Source organism: Lepus europaeus, chromosome 11, assembly GCF_033115175.1.
Source record: "Lepus europaeus isolate LE1 chromosome 11, mLepTim1.pri, whole genome shotgun sequence".
NCBI lineage: Eukaryota > Metazoa > Chordata > Mammalia > Lagomorpha > Leporidae > Lepus > Lepus europaeus.
Window position 1 is genome coordinate 60,686,590 of NC_084837.1, and position 15,938 is coordinate 60,702,527.

General features: G+C 37.1%; 2 protein-coding genes across 2 annotated transcripts in view; one reads left to right on the top strand and one right to left on the bottom strand.

Annotated features, from left to right (window-relative positions):
• The window catches only part of FAM98B (family with sequence similarity 98 member B), a 39,853-nt gene extending 38,979 nt beyond the window's left edge, over window positions 1-874 (top strand). Inside the window, exon 8 of the mRNA XM_062205600.1 lies at window positions 169-874. Coding sequence (XP_062061584.1) covers window positions 169-564 — 396 coding nt within the window. The 3' untranslated portion in view covers window positions 565-874. The remainder of the gene's footprint in view (window positions 1-168) is intronic.
• A 5,947-nt stretch (window positions 875-6,821) lies between these two features.
• The window catches only part of RASGRP1 (RAS guanyl releasing protein 1), a 74,129-nt gene continuing 65,012 nt past the window's right edge, over window positions 6,822-15,938 (bottom strand). The window contains exon 16 of the mRNA XM_062205601.1: window positions 6,822-7,410. Within this exon, the coding sequence (XP_062061585.1) occupies window positions 7,276-7,410 (135 nt within the window). The 3' untranslated portion in view covers window positions 6,822-7,275. The remainder of the gene's footprint in view (window positions 7,411-15,938) is intronic.

A 15,938-nucleotide genomic window follows, 5' to 3' on the forward strand; every position in this document is an offset into this window, starting at 1 on the left:
ACATAATTTATTTTTCCAGTATTTGTGCTGCCATGTCTGATCCATTCTTGTCCTTAAATAGTTGGCTTTTTTCTTTGTTAGAAACAATAACTAATGTCATTTGAAACCTTTATGTAAATTTTAACTTTTAAAATATTAGAAACTGAAAGAAAATGTTTCTTTACACAGGTGCTGATGGGAAGGGTGCCTGACAGAGGAGGACGGCCAAATGAAATTGAACCACCACCACCTGAAATGCCCCCTTGGCAAAAGAGACAAGAAGGGGGCGGAAGGGGTGGTTGGGGTGGTGGTGGTGGAGGTGGTGGTAGAGGAGGCGGTGGGGGTGGAAGAGGTGGCTGGGGAGGTGGTGGAGGTTGGGGAGGGGGTGGGGGAGGGGGTGGAGGGTGGGGGGGAGGAGGAGGTGGAGGAGGAGGTGGTAGAGGTGGTTTCCAAGGCAGGGGAGATTATGGTGGGAGGGGAGATTATGGTGGAAGAGGAGGCTATGGTGGAAGAGGGGGCTATGGTGGAAGAGGGTATGGAGATCCATATGGAGGTGGTGGTGGTGGAGGATATAGAAGGTACTAAAAACTACATGAATTAGATAGCAGTGCTTACTTTCTTGTTAGATACATTAGGCATAGTATTCTAAGTAACATACTTGAATATCATCTTTGAAGTGAACACCAGGTTAGACTCCCTGATGATATTGTTGAATTTGATTAATATGTAAGAACATTGTTTTATACTACCAATTGATCTCTCAATGATGGTTTTTTCCATATTCTATGTATCCTTGAGCATGTTATATCTTTTTAAAAAAAAGAAAAGAAAAAAAATTTTTAAGTGTAAATATTTATTACCATCAAATTTGGAAATGGAAAGTATTTTATTGTCATGATTGAATTTAGACTGTTACCTGTATTTTGTTGAGGTTTGAGACACATGAAAGACCCTGCCTGTAATGAAAAGGAATATAGACTCTTGCCTCATTTGTATTCCTGTGGATGTCTTTTATATTTGCTAATTCTATTTTACAAAATAAGGAAAGGGACTGATTGATAATTGTTTTCAGTAAGTGGTAGCTATGGTTTGTGTTTTCTTTTACAGTATGAGACTCTTTCCAATTTTCTGTTAAAATTCCATTAATTGAAGCCCAAGTCTACCTTTTGTATTTTTTTTTCTGACTTATTTATTTGACAGGTAGAGAGATACAGAGAGAGCTCTCATCTGCTAGTTCACTTTCCAGATGCCTGCAACTGCCAGGGCTGGACTCAGCTGGCGTGGGCCATAGCCAGGAGCTGAGAATGCAGAACTGGTTTTCCACATGGGTGACAGGAACCCAACTACTCGAGTAACTGCTGCCTTCCAGCAGGAGGCTGGAGTCTGGAACTAAATGTTGGACCCAGGTACTCTGATGTGGAGTATGATTGTATGGACATCCTAACCACTAGGTTAATTGCTGACCCCCACTTCCCAAATCTGTTTTTTAACATGTATATTTGATTTGTTTTTCAATTAGATTTGAAACCTTGATAATTTTATCTGACTGAAAGAGTGAAGCTAAAGAATGAGGTGGGGCAAGTGTTTGGCTCATGCCTGCATCCCATAGAACCTGGTTCAAGTCTTGGTTCCGCTTTCAATACAGCTTCCTGCTAATGTGCATCCCAGAGACAGCAGGTGATGGCTCAAGTACTTTGCTGCATGCCACCCACATGGGAGACTCAGATTGGGATCTGTGCTCCTGGTAGGGCAGCTCAGGCTATTCCAGGTATTTGGAGAATGAGCTATCAGACAGGAGGTTGTGTGCTCTCTCTCCGTCTGCCTTTCAAGTAGAAGTAAAAATAAAACAATTTTTTAAATTAAAAGATTGATGTCGTCAGAATTACTTTGAAAGGACAAAGACATGTACCAGTTTTACATGATGGTATGAAAAATATTCCTGTAAACTGGCCTCTGCATCATTAGTTTGGACATCTGAATATTACAAGTCAGGCCGAGCTGTTTTACACAGGATTTAGGCAATAATTTATACAGCTTCCATAGACCAGGGTTAAGGCTGTTCTGATTCACAGTTAGATTTGGGAACCACAGGGATGGGGAATGGCCATAGGTGGTTTGGTGGTTGAAGCAAAGGATAGGACTTGTGAATTCAGTCATGACACCAGGCCAGTGGTGCTGAAATTACTTAGCTAGCTTTCAAAGATTGATTAGTCCTCATTTGTCAGGAATAAGGTGCTTGCCCCTTCTCTGTTTCATAAACTACAAATGCAATTTATTGAAAATTGATAGAGGGCCTACTGTGAATGGTTTAAGAGGTAGGCCAAGTAGTGTGTTTTTCTCTTAGTCTAGAGAGTTAGAGAAAAAGAACTGGTCACAGAAATTTGTTTCAATCCCACTGTAAAATCGATGTCAGACTGGGTTCCTGGTCAACACTTACGCATAATAACTTCTTGTGATATAACCAACTCCTCAGATAAAAGAATGAATTGTTACTAGAGGACAAATTGTGGCAGGAGTTTTTGTTGTTTTGTTTTACAGTTGAATTCTGTGGTGGAATCTAAAATAATGTTAAAATTTTAAAGGTAAATATTATGTTTGCTTCAGTATTAGACATGTAATTTTCAAGCCAACCATTTAAAGGAGTGGTGTTAAAGATAGAAAAACATAAAATTATTTGGTTTTTTGTAAACAGGTTTATTTGTGTTTATATTTAATGAAAAGAATTTTATGTGATAGTTGAAGAAAAAGCCTTTCCATAATTAAGAAAGCAACTTTTTCAGTAGCTATGAACTCTGAAAAAAAATTTTTTTTTAAATACATAAATGTAAGACTACATCAGTAAAATATTTTAAGAGTTACTATGTAAAAAAAGTTCATCTAAAACTTTTACATTTCTGCTTCATTTCCTTTTGGGGGCATTCGTTGCTGATATAAAAAGAATTTAGAACTACTTTCAGCTTCTTTACCACCACAAGTTTATGGTAAATGCAGCAGCAACATTAGTTTATCAGTTTTATAAGATTTCTTTGTATTTTCATAGGAATGTTGTTTGGGTTATCTACTTCAATCACTATAGATTTGCTCCTGCAATCTTGTTGGAACTAGACACACACCTATTTACACATTTTTATAAATCATTGTTGAGATGCTAATAACATTCTTTCCTCTAAGGTGGGCTTTTCCTAATAATTTTCTTTCAGTAAAAATTTCTATTGTAGGACAGTTTGCAGAGCAATATCTAGAATATCATTAAAGTGATTTGGGACCTTAATGTGAAAGGCATAATGTGAAAATGTTTTATAAATTCAGTGTACTATAAATGTGTAATATAAAGATAGCACTTTACTGCTTCTCAAATCTAACACTTTACCCAGTACTTCCTCTTTATTTTTTTTTTTTTGTCTGGTTCTTAGTTTCATCTTTTATCCTTTTACCTCATTTTCTTTTCCTGGATAAAATTGGAATTGAAAGATGTTTATAGTGATTCAAATAATTTGAAATCCATGCATTGAGGGATTCTTTTTTTTTTTTTTTTTTTTTTTTTTTTTTTTTTGACAGGCAGAGTGGATAGAGAGAGAGAGAGAAAGGTCTTCCTTTTTGCCGTTGGTTCACCCTCCAATGGCCACTGCGGCCGGCGCACTGCGCTGATCCGAAGCCAGGAGCCAGGTGCTTCTCCTGGTCTCCCATGCGGGTGCAGGGCCCAAGCACTTGGGCCATCCTCCACTGCCTTCCTGGGCCATAGCAGAGAGCTGGCCTGGAAGAGGGGCAACCGGCACCCCAACCGGGACTAGAACCTGGTGTGTCGGCGCCGCAAGGCGGAGGATTAGCCTGTTAAGCCACGGCGCCGGCCATGAGGGATTCTTTGAAAAGTCCATAAAAATGCACACTATGAAAAATGCAGACCCTCCTATACATGGATTCAAAATTTTTCCACAAAATAAACAATCTGTTAATTCCACTTTCCACAGACTTTTTGAAGTATTCTCCTATATCCTGTCTGTACATGATCCCTACATTATTACTCTTGCGCTCTCATTAAAAGGGAAAATAGGCATGTGCATTGAACCTATTTCCTTGTGTTCTACAAATTAGGGAAAACTCATTAAAACAGAAGAAAAAAAATGTTAAACCAAAAACATTTGATTACCTGTAATTGTGACAAAAAGAGGACAACCTTAAAAAGGTATGTTGCAAAAAAATGTTCTGAGCAATAATACCATCTATACCTTGTAAGCAGCACAGGGTAGATATTTTGGGATGTAGAATTGGGGTGAATATAGGGCAGTTTAATCTTCTTTAGGGTCAGGTTGTCATTATGACTTCATTGTTTTGTGTGAAGTATTATTAATTGCCAAAATGGTAGACCCCATCAAAATGCACCAGAATGTGTCCCACAGTGGAAATTGAAAAATCACCCCAGATCCTCCTCATTTGTCTATTTAAAAAAAATTGAGGATAAAGGGATTCTGTGGTTATCTTTAATTACTGTCAATAATCATAACCAAAAATGAATTGGCTGTATTTGGATCAGTACACTAGACTGAACCATCTTCTGCAAGTTTTAAACAAAGCTGCAAGGTGTCTCTTCACTTGCTAATTTGGTCAGAGGGAACTGGAATTAAAGATGACAGCCACAGAAAAAATGACAATCTCAAGTCAGTCTTTAGTGTTTACAGACTTAACATTTGGAAGTCACTCTAGGTATTATGAACAAGATGGGAAAAGGCTGAATATTTCTGTACTGTTAACTTTATGTTGTAAAAAGATGTGTAAAACTATAACTGTTAGTCTAGCTACTCTGCTTCTCCTTCTGAGAAACTCAGTTTGGTTAACAGAATATGGAAGTTGTCTCAGTTGTGGATTATAGTACAAATCCAAGTGAATTATCTACATATTCATGAAGCAGAAGACACACAAGACATACTGTAGGCATCCTAATGACTTTTTATCATATAAATATTACACAAAGAAAACTTACACTAAGTATCAAAAAAAAAAAACTTTACAATCTGTACATTTTTTTCTTGCAGTTCGTTTACAGCATTCATCTTTAGACAGAAATTCACAAATGATCAGTAAAAAAAGGAAGTCCATTAACAAAATGACAGATGACATCACTATTAAAATAAGATTTGTCCTTGTTTTTGGCAGAGAAATATTTACCCAAACTTAAGTCAGAGTGAGACACAAATTTACATCCTTGGCTTGATAACAAAAAACTTCTTTCACATTATTTCTTAGATCCCACTAAGTCTCTAGATCAACATGAATAATAATAATTTATCCACTATACTTCTTTGGCCCTTGCTAAACTTCAAAATCTGTTACTAAACTACTGCCTCTTACGCATTCATTTTAATGATGTATTTTGCAGTGCTTGAGACCTTTTAGCCATACTAATTTGACTAATGGGACTTTGGAATTCCTATAGATTACTTATATAAAATTAATCTGGGGTCCTTCTTTTGGATGGAGGAAAAAAATGAATGAAGAAATGTGTATTCTATGATTATGTTTAAAAGTGACTGAGCTATACCCTCTTCGGTCCATATTGGATGAAAATAATAATAGTGGAGAATATGAAATATTAAAATTTGTCATAAACTCATGTTTTCTGTATAAAGCAAGTAACAAAGTGCTAGTATAAGTTTATATATAAAGTGGTGAATCTTGTTTTGGGGATTTCTAAGTTTGGATTTAGAAAAGGATACATTGGTGTGTAAAATGCTTCTTTAAAATGTAAGAATCACTGCAAAGTAGTTCTGTATACTAAAACTCAGTACAAAGAGATAAACAAATGGAAACTAGTCTTTCATCAAAGAAACTTACTCAGTGGTCTGAATCCTCCAAGTAAGCAACACGATATAATGTGCTTTGTATTCTTACAAGAATTCGGTGCTGTTGGCTTTGGCTTGGAATTTTTAACTAAGATTATATTCTTGGCAATTGGTCAACTTGTTTTTTAATTAAAAGTCAGCCCAGTACCAGAATTTCAAAGTAAGAAGGCTAAGTCCTACTAAAAAGAAAATGGTCAGATGATTTTTTTTTTTTAGAGAACTAAAAAAATAATTGTGAATAATTGCACAGGCAACCAAAAGAACCCGTTTATCATTAACCTTTGTAACAGAAAACTGTTGACTGTTATAGTGATTTTGCCAAATGATATAATTTACATTGTGATTCCTCCATCTTATAAGAACTGAACTTTGTGAATTTGTGTAAATGACTAAAAGTTGTTCAATTCACTTTCATTTTCTAAAGAAACAAAATTTCAAGCCATTTGCATGCCTGATATTGTATGTACACATATTATATACATTTGTACATGTATCAGCTATTATTTAAGCCACTGATTCAATTAGCTTATTTCTAAACAGTATTGATAGTGAGGGCAGTTTAAGCACAAATTTTGTTCAAAAAGAGAACTTCAAAGAGTTTACTTCAGAAACAAAAGAGAAAGATGGAACATGAAGAATTAAACATTCTTTACAGACTTTGTTTAAAGAGGCATAAATTTCTAATTCTATCCACTGCAGAATAAGGACAAACTTGTTTGTAGTATGTTTATTTTACTGATTGGCTAGTAGTATATGAGATGGTAATAGCTATGTTTTCAGGTCATTAATTTATTTTACAGTAACTTTTAGACTACAGCTGTGAATTGATTTGCAATTGGATAATGTGTTGCTAAATAGGCCCCTAGAACATTTGGCTTTGTTTCTAGATGTTCGCTTCTAGGTAGATATGCTCAGGTGTGTGAGTGTATTGAGGAAGGTAGGGAAAAGGGGCTAACTGATCAGATATGAGGTAGTAAAGTAGGAACCAGTTTTACAGAGAATGCTGGGATTTAGGGGACATAAATCTCGTGGAATAGGAATACTTTTTCATTATAAGCAAGCTTTGGATGGAAGAAAGTAAATCTCAGTTCACAGAAAACCTTGGGGAGGAAGCAAATTCGTTTTCCAGAGATTTTAATTTTGAGAAAGAATCTACCAGGCAGCCACATGAGATGGTCAGTGCCTTCTCAAGAAACTACATTGTGTTTCACCACACTTCTGATGTTAGTCCCAGAAAGGTGGTTTGTAGTAAGAACACCTGAAGTGTTGCTTCCTTCAATTTTCCCCTTTGAGTCACCTGTACATTGAGTCTTTTAGGTTTGTGGGGGGACAGTAACTGGCTTATGCTTTTTACAGTAAGTCTTAAAAGACAGTCAATGTCAGGTGTCCCAGGTCTCTCAGTTTAGGAAATGAGATGCAGTATACTCATTTACAGATTTGTGTCCCTTGAGTTTCTGGGCTAAGAACAATCCCTCTGCTCCATCTGAGCTAAGACATGGTTGCTTTTTTCAAGCTGCAGGGATTCTATTTTCTTTTGTGCATATTTCAGCTGGATCTTCAGAGCATCGTTATCTGCTTTCAGGGTATTGATTTCCTAAAGGAAAAAGAGAATAAGGTATGTTAATAAAGCAGCAGTGAATAGCAAATCAGTTACATCAGGGAGTATCATACTTGACTGGCATCTCCTATTCACTGTGGTCAAGAATTAAAAACTATTTTCAAGACAGTTATTTTGCTGTGAAAAATAAGAAAAGTTAAATACTAAGTGAGCATGTGCAGACACAGTTTTTGTTGTCCTATCAAATGTGAGGTGCCGGCAGGCAGAATAAATCATTCCTGGGCAGTAGGTGGGTAAGAACAAAACCTCTGGATGTTATATAACAGGTGGTCTTCTTGCCTTGGGAGAAATAGTCTCTGAGCCATGAAAGCACTGATTGAGAATTCTGTAATAGCTTTTTTTGTTCATTTGATCTTAAGTTTTCTGTTCCCAAGTCATTGAAACTCACTTTTCTTTTTGGTGAGAAAGATGGGAATTTTATCCAATCCCTAAAACTGGAGTTTGGTTGATCTGATTTGCAGAGATTTAATTATAGATCCATCAGTGGATTTCCAGTCTGTTGATTTTTTGGTTCCAGTGTTCTTATACTATGATGATTACCCTGAAATAATGTATAGACAGTGTCTGAATAATTGGTAATACAATGGGTTGTTTCTCAACCTGAACTACCTAATTAGTTACTAGGTAATATATTAGCTACTAGGTCATGTCAAGTACCTGCTATGTGAGAGTGTTGTTAGATGATTAGACTGTAACCTTCAAGATATCCTGATTGTAGACTCAATATCTCAATTCTCCTCAATATCTCTTCCTCCTTATTGCCATATAGTATCATACTGGAGATTGGAACCCAGATATATCCAACCCTAAGAGCCTTTAGTTACTTTTTCTTTGTCTCATGCTGATTCAGCAGTATGCATATACTTAATGTGCTGAATTAATACTTTAGTATTTATGTTACTGTTGAATCAGAGAAAAATCATTTTAAGAATTTCACTGAGAAATTGGGACACATTATTGTTCCTCTAAAACGTACACAGTGAATTCTGGACCTTTAGGTCTGTTTGACACAGATAAATGTAAAGAGACAGGTGGGAAGATGAAAAGATTTACTGGGTCTGGTGTTACTGGGTAAGAATTACTCTTGGCTGGACTCATCTGAAATTTTTCAGCCACCCAGTTTTCACAACTTTGTTGCCAACTACATTGTTCCTTTTCAAAAGTATGTAAAATTCAAGATTTGAAGCAAATCTTAGCATGATATCCCAGCCCTATATTTTCCAGAGGACAAACAGGCCTTAAGAGTTTACAACTGGCATAAGAAAGAGCTGGGACTAGAAATAGAAATATTTACCTCTAAGTACAAGGTATTTCTTATTCTATTGAGTTCATTTTTCAAGGCTTCCTTCATTGTTCTTAAGAGTTGCATTTGGCAGTTTCTACAAAAGGATTTTGTGTAATCCATGATTTGCTACCTTCTGATTGACTTGATTCTTTGAAGCAAATCTTAAAAATAATTTTTCCTTCATCCAGAAAACCTGTTGCTCCTTTTTCATATATTCCTTCTAATATGTTCTTTGTTCCAGGCACCAAATGAAGGGTTTCACTGTTGTCATCTAACTTTTTTCAGATGTTTCTCTAATTCAATTCCTGGGAGTCTGACAGAGAAGATACAATGATGAGGGTAACACAGGGAATCTTGAGCTTCTTGTGGGCCATTTCATTTTGTAGTATGTAGAATTGCATACAGAATTTTAGCCAGGGGGATACTGATTTTATGTTTGCACTGCTAGGCCTCCAAGAACACAATACAAACTTTGATGTTTTGGAAAAAAGGCAGACAGGCATTTGTCCCATTTAAGCAAAGAGTAATTGTTGAAACTAACATGTCCTTGTTTCTTTGTCTCTAAAATGACTTATCAGTAATTGCTAAGAAATTACTAGTCCACAACAAAAGGTCTAAGCTAGGCTTCATGTAAGCTGTTTTTTTCCACTCTAAACAGAAAAGAAGTGCATTAAAAATTGACCCTACAGATTTGAGTATTTAGACAACTACCTGTTGTTCATGGATGAAAGCTGCTCACTCTTCTGCTCCCATCTTCTACTTGGCTATCTTTTCTTCTTCTTTATCTTTTTCTCTCAAACCTTGGCACCATATTCCCCAACTCATTCTTTTCTTGATACATTTTGTTTTGTCTTTTGAAATGCCTCCATATGATACCTAATCATTATAAGCCTACCAAAAAAGAGGCTTCCTGGTGCCTTAGTTGTTACTGCTTTATAAACCATGCTGTATTCAACTGTACGTTTGGTTGCTACTGTTGGTTTAGCTGCTCTTAGCACTTAAAAAAGGACACTTCAAACAGTACATGGGGAAGTGAAATTCAAAGTTTATTTTGGTGCAGAACAGTTTGAAATCGATGCTTGTGAGGGATCTTCAAAAGGTATGTAGAAATTATGTATTACGGAAAACCTATGCATGGATTTCCAAATTTTTGCATCAAAATTAACTTTTTAATGTCATTATTTCATAGACCTGCTGGAAATACCCTGTATATGCATAGGAGATGAGTACATTCCCTGAAATGTTAGGTAAGAGACCCCTCATTTATAAAAAGGGGGTTATTTCCAGTGATGAGCCACAAAAATTGACTGTTTATCTTTTTATATTTAAATTTTTTCATTAACATGTAATATTCGACATTCTTAATGAGAAAATGTGCAGTTGTCAGAATTGTCAGCATGTGTATAGCATGAACTGATCAAATCAGAATTAGCATTTTAATTTCCTTTTTTTTTTTAACGTTTGAATCCTACCAGCTCTTCTCTTTTGAAAAGTATTTATGCAATATTTATTATGAAATAGTTGCCCCTACTATCCTGGGGGATACTAGACCCTAGTATCTCTGTGTGACTGTATTTCACTACCTCATACCCAAGATCCCTGTATTCCTCCTCCCTCAACCCTTCCCAATCTATAGTAATCCCTATTCTAAATTCATATTGATTAATGTATATGATATTTGACTTTCTTTATCTGGCTTATTTTATTAAGCATAATAACCTTTAGTTCTGACTGTTTTACTGCAAATGACAGAATTTCATTCTTTTTATGACAAAATATTCCATTATTTACCTAGACAACATTTTATTTACCCGGTCATCCACAGATGGACACCTAGGTTAATTCCCTTTCCTGGATATTGTGAAAAGTGCTGTGTTGAACATGGGAGTGCAAGTATCTCCTTAATATTCTGCTTTCATTTTCTTCAGATACATATCCAGAAGTGGGAGAGCTGGGTCATATGAGAGAGCGTTTTTTTAGGGTTTTGAAGACCCTACGTACCCTATAAAGTGTACTAATTTATATTCCTGTAAACAGTATGTAAGTTTTCTTTGCTGCACATCCTCACATGCATTTGTTATTTTGCTTAACAGTCATTCTAATGAATGAAATGGCACCTTATTGTTTTGATTTACATTTCCCCTATGGCTAGTGTTATTGAGCATTTCCTCATGTTTGTTGGATATTTGTGTTTATTCTGTGAAATGTCCATTCAGATCCTCCACCCAAGTCTTTACTGGGTTATTTAGTTGTTGAATTCTTTCAGTTGTTTATATATAGTCTGGACAGTCTGGTACATGAATACTTTGCAAATATTTTTTCCCATTCTGTCAATTGTCTTTTCACTGTCGTTTCCTTTGGGGTACAGAAGCTTCTTAGCTTGATATAATCCCATTTGTCTTTATTTTTTTGCTTAAGCTTTTGGGATGTTATGCAAAAAAAAAAAAAAAAAAAAAAATCATTGCCTCTACCAGGGGTGGGGAACACTTTTTCTGCCGAGGCCCACTGGATATTTATAACATCATTTGGAAGCCGTACAGAATTGTCAGCTTAAACATTAGCCTGCCATAGAGTTTATTGAATTTCAAGTTGTGTTTGCAGTGTCTTGGCAGGGCAAGACATTCCCCACCCCTGACCTATACCAAAGTAAGTATTTTTCCTACTTTTTTTTTTTTTTGGTAGTTGTTTGATAATTTCAGGTCTTGCATTTGGATCTGTGGTCCATTTTGAGTTAATTTGTACGCAGCATGAGAGGGTGTGTGTGTTGGGGCAAATTCCAATATGCTGTATGTGAGTATCCTGTCTTCCCCGCACCATTCGTTGAAGAGAGTGCTCTTTCTTCAGTGTGTATTTCTGGTGCCTGTGTCAGACATCAGTTGGCTGTAGATACTTAGATTCATTTGTAGGGTCTCTATTCTGTTGGTATGTATCTCTGATTTTATGTCAGTACCATGCTGTTTTTGTGTTGAAATCACATTTTGTGAGGGCTCCATGTGCAGCAGCTAGGGCTAGGCCAGGCTAGGCTGAAGCCAGGAACTCCATCCTCCTGATCTCCCATGTTGGTGGCCAGAACCCGAGTACTATGGCCATCATCCTTGCTCTCAGGGGCATTAGCAAGAAGCTGGCATCCCATGTGAGTGCCAGTGTGAATCCCAGCTCTTCCACTTCAGTCTAACTTCCTGCTAATATGCCTGAAGAAAGCAGCATTAGATGGCTTAAGTCCCTGGACACCTAATACTCTTGTGGGAGACCAGGATGACTCCTGGCTTCAGCCTGGCCCAAACCTGGCTATTGCAACCATTTGGGGAGTGAACCAGTGGACGGAAGTTTTGTGTCTTCTTTCTGTCTCTTCCTCTTTCTTTTCAAACAAATCCTAAGAAAGAAGATGTATGGAGTAGCTGGGACTAGAACCAGGCACTCCAAAATGGGATGTGGGCATCCTAAGCAATAGCTTATCCTGCTGAGCCACAATGCCTGCTCTTATCCTTCATTCTTTTGATGTGATGTATTATGTTTATTCATTTGTATACATTGAGCCATCCTTGGGTTAAATCTCACTTAATTGTGATATTTTGAGATATTACTAGATGTGACTTGATAGTATTTTGTTGAGAATTTTTGCATGTATGTTCATCAGGATATTGGTCTGCAGTTTTTCACTATTGTGTCTGACTGATTTGGATTTGAATCGTATGGTGGACTCATACAATGTTAGAAGGGTTCCCTCCCTTTCAACTTTTTGGAATATCTTGAGAATTATTCATGTTAGCGTTTCATTGAAAGTTTGGTAGAGTTCACCAGTGGAGACATGAGTCCTGGGCTTTTGACTATAAATTTAATCTCAGGTTTTATGTCTTGGTTAGTTTCTGTTGTATGTATCCAGAAATTTTTCCATTCTAGAGTTTCTCATTTGTTGACATATACCTGTTCATAATGGACCCTCTGACCCTTTGTATTTTTGTGGTATTGGCATTGGTTGTAATACCTCCTTTTTGACCTCTCTGATTTTGAGTCAGCTCCCTTTTTTATTGGTTAGTCTAATTTAAAGTTTATTAATTTTATCACTTTAAAAGAACCCTTAATTTCATTCATCTTTTCATTTATTTTTGGTCTCATCATTAATTCCTGCTCTGAAATTTATTATTTCCTGCTACTAATCTTGGGTTTGCTTTGTTCTTGCTTTTCTAGGTCAATGAGATGCACTGTTAGGTTATCTTTTTTTTTTATGTAAATGCTTACTATTAACCTTCCTCTTAGTACAGCTTTTGTTATATCTGTTATTTGTTTCTAGGAACTTTTGGTTTTCCCTTTTTAATTTCTTCATTTATCCATTATTCATTCAGAAGCATAGTTTCCATGTATTTGTATATTTACTACAGTTTCTTCTGTTGTTGGTTTCTGATTTCTGTATTCATTAACAGAAAAGATACATGATATGATTTTTTTTTTTTTAGTTTATTGAGACTTATTTCTCTGCCCAATACATGGTCTATGCTAGAGAATATTCTTGCTGGAGAAAAGAATGTATATTCTGCAGCTACTGGATGAAATGTTTTGTAAATGTTTATTGCATCCATTTGGTCTACATAATAATTTAATTCATTTTTTTTTTTCCTGGGCCTAGATAATCTGTTGATGCAAGTAGGGTTACTGTATTACTGCTCATCTCTCCTGTTAGAGCTAATATAAAATTGGTTTCTCTGGCATTGCCTATAAATTTATAATTTTCATATCTTCTTGAATTGATTCCTTGATATATTAGCCTTTATCGCTCTTTACAGTTTTTGTCTTAAAGTCTGTTTTATCTATATAACTACTTACGCTTACACTTTTGGTTTCTATTTGCATAGACCATCCCTTTTTTTTTTTTTTTTTCTGCGTATGTGGTGAAAAAAGGTTTCTTGTAGGTACATATTGCTGGGTTTCTTTTTTTTTAACCATTCAGCCTGTATGTTTTAATTGGGAAATTTATTCCATTTTATTTTAGTTTCAGTCCTGTCATTTAAAAAAAATTGTGTTTGGGTATCTGTTGTTCTTTTTCTAGTGGATCTTAGACATTCAGAGTTTTTATGATAGCCATTATCTTTGTTTCTGTATGTAGGACTCACTTAGGCATCTTTTCTAAGAATGATTTGTTGATGATGAATTTTGTTTTGCTTGTCTTCTAAGTCTTAATTTCTCCTTCATTTGTGGAGGAGAACTTTGGTGAGTATAGTATTTTTGGTTGGTAGATTTTTTTCTTTCAAAATAACATTCCATTTCCTCCTGGCCTATACGGTTTGTCTAAAGAACTATGCTGCCCATCTAATGGTGTGACTGCTCTTGCAGATTTTACAGTTCTATGTTGTACTTCTGAAAGTTTAAATATTTTCTGGCCCTGTCTTTTTGAGTCCTGTGTACTCACAGGACTGTACTGGGTTATTCATATCCTTCTCAAGGTGGCAACATTTTCATGTATTAAGTTTTCTATGCCCTACTCCTCCCTTTGCCCTTACAGTCCCCATAATTCACGTATCTGGTAGTTCAATGGTGTCCCAAATGCCTCAAAGGCCATCTTCACTTTTTTTTTTTTTTGGTCGGGGGAGTCTGGAATATTTCAAAAGACTTATTTTCAGGTTTACCCTAATTTTGTTTGATCCATTCTGCTGCTGAGCCTTTGTCAACTATATTTTTGATATGTTTTCTTTTTAAGAATACATGCTGAAATTCTCATAATAGTGTTCTTAATTTAACTTTTTGTACTATATTGAATTTCTTTGAGTATCCCGAGTATCATTCTCTTAAATTCATTTAAAGTCTTTTGTCCACTATCATGTTCTCATTCCTTGCTTTTTCCTGAAGATGTATCTGCATGTTGGTTTGGCAGGCCATTCTGGCTTTGGTTCCTGAGTTGGATATTGTAGCATAGTGTTTTTCTATCTTTCCACGGTAATGGCAGTGCCAATGTGGGGTGCTCTTCTCATCCCCAGCAGGGGTGTGTAGGTCTTAGTAGCATACCATGGAACATGATCCAAGGTTGCCAGGGTACTGGCCTTTTTTTCACTGGGGTCCTGGCCCAGAGTCCTGGAGGGCCGCTTATGTATCTGCATTAGCAGGGTCAAGGTAGCACTAATGGGTACCCATGCTGCCAGATCCAAGTTTCTGTGCAATGTCTTGGCACTCTCTACCTCCTCTACTCCCAAGCAGACACTTATTTGTGCTATTCTGCCTGAGGAGGAGGGAGGAATGGATTGACCAGTCCTGTGACCACCTAGGCCTCAAAGCTAGATCATACCCAATAAGCCAACAGCTTGTAAGACCGGCATGGAATAGGGACAAGGTCTACTTGCAGGTCGAGGCCACTTCAGCAAACCACAAGTGATGCTTGCCCAGATACACGTTCAGTTGCCAGGAGTCATGGGTATTCACTTGGGACCAGAGAAGTTGGAGAGGTTCTGTCTGCAGGCACTGGCCTGGGGACTGTTGACATCTGCCTATTGATATGCTCACTTTGGTGCCCTAGTCTCCAGTCTTGTTCTAAGCTGGAATATTCTATGGTGATGGTAGCCCCTTGGCTACTAAGCTCAATAACATCTGAGTCTCACAGTCCGGGGGGTATAAATGCCAGTCCTGGGTAGTGCTGGCAGTGATGGAGGCTGAAACAAGTTCTTACCCTCAAAAACACAAAGTCTTTTTACCTGATGCTGAGGCAGATCTAGAGGCTGTGTGTCAGAGCACTGGCTTAGGATAGAAGCCTTTGGACTTTATTTGGCTCTCTGTGCAGCAGGCTTGGGCTGAACTTCAAGACAAAATCCTAGTCTCCCTTTCTCATCTCACTCCTCGTGGCTGGAGTCTTGTTTAGCTGTCAAGAGGTTGGATGTGGGGTAGTGGAGCAGTCCCTTGGTCTACCTGGCTAAGGGGGGGTTCAGATGCTCATAAGGCAGGTATTGGCCTGAGGAAGGGGGCCCTGTCTGGCTCCAGGATTCACCACAGCAGGCCTGGTACTTGGTTTCAGGTCAAGAGAAGTGTGTATCTGTACCCTGGTCTACATGGATCTGGGCTTGGAGTAGAGTGGGCAACTCTTTACTTCTGCCTTCCTCAATGCATCTTTTCCTTCTTACATTAAATCCAGGCACTGTGGTCTCTCTTAGCTCTTGTGAAGGTAACTTGATGTATGAATAGCTATTCAGACTGAAAATATACAGGTGACCTATAGAAACTGGTTTCTCTCATTAGCCTA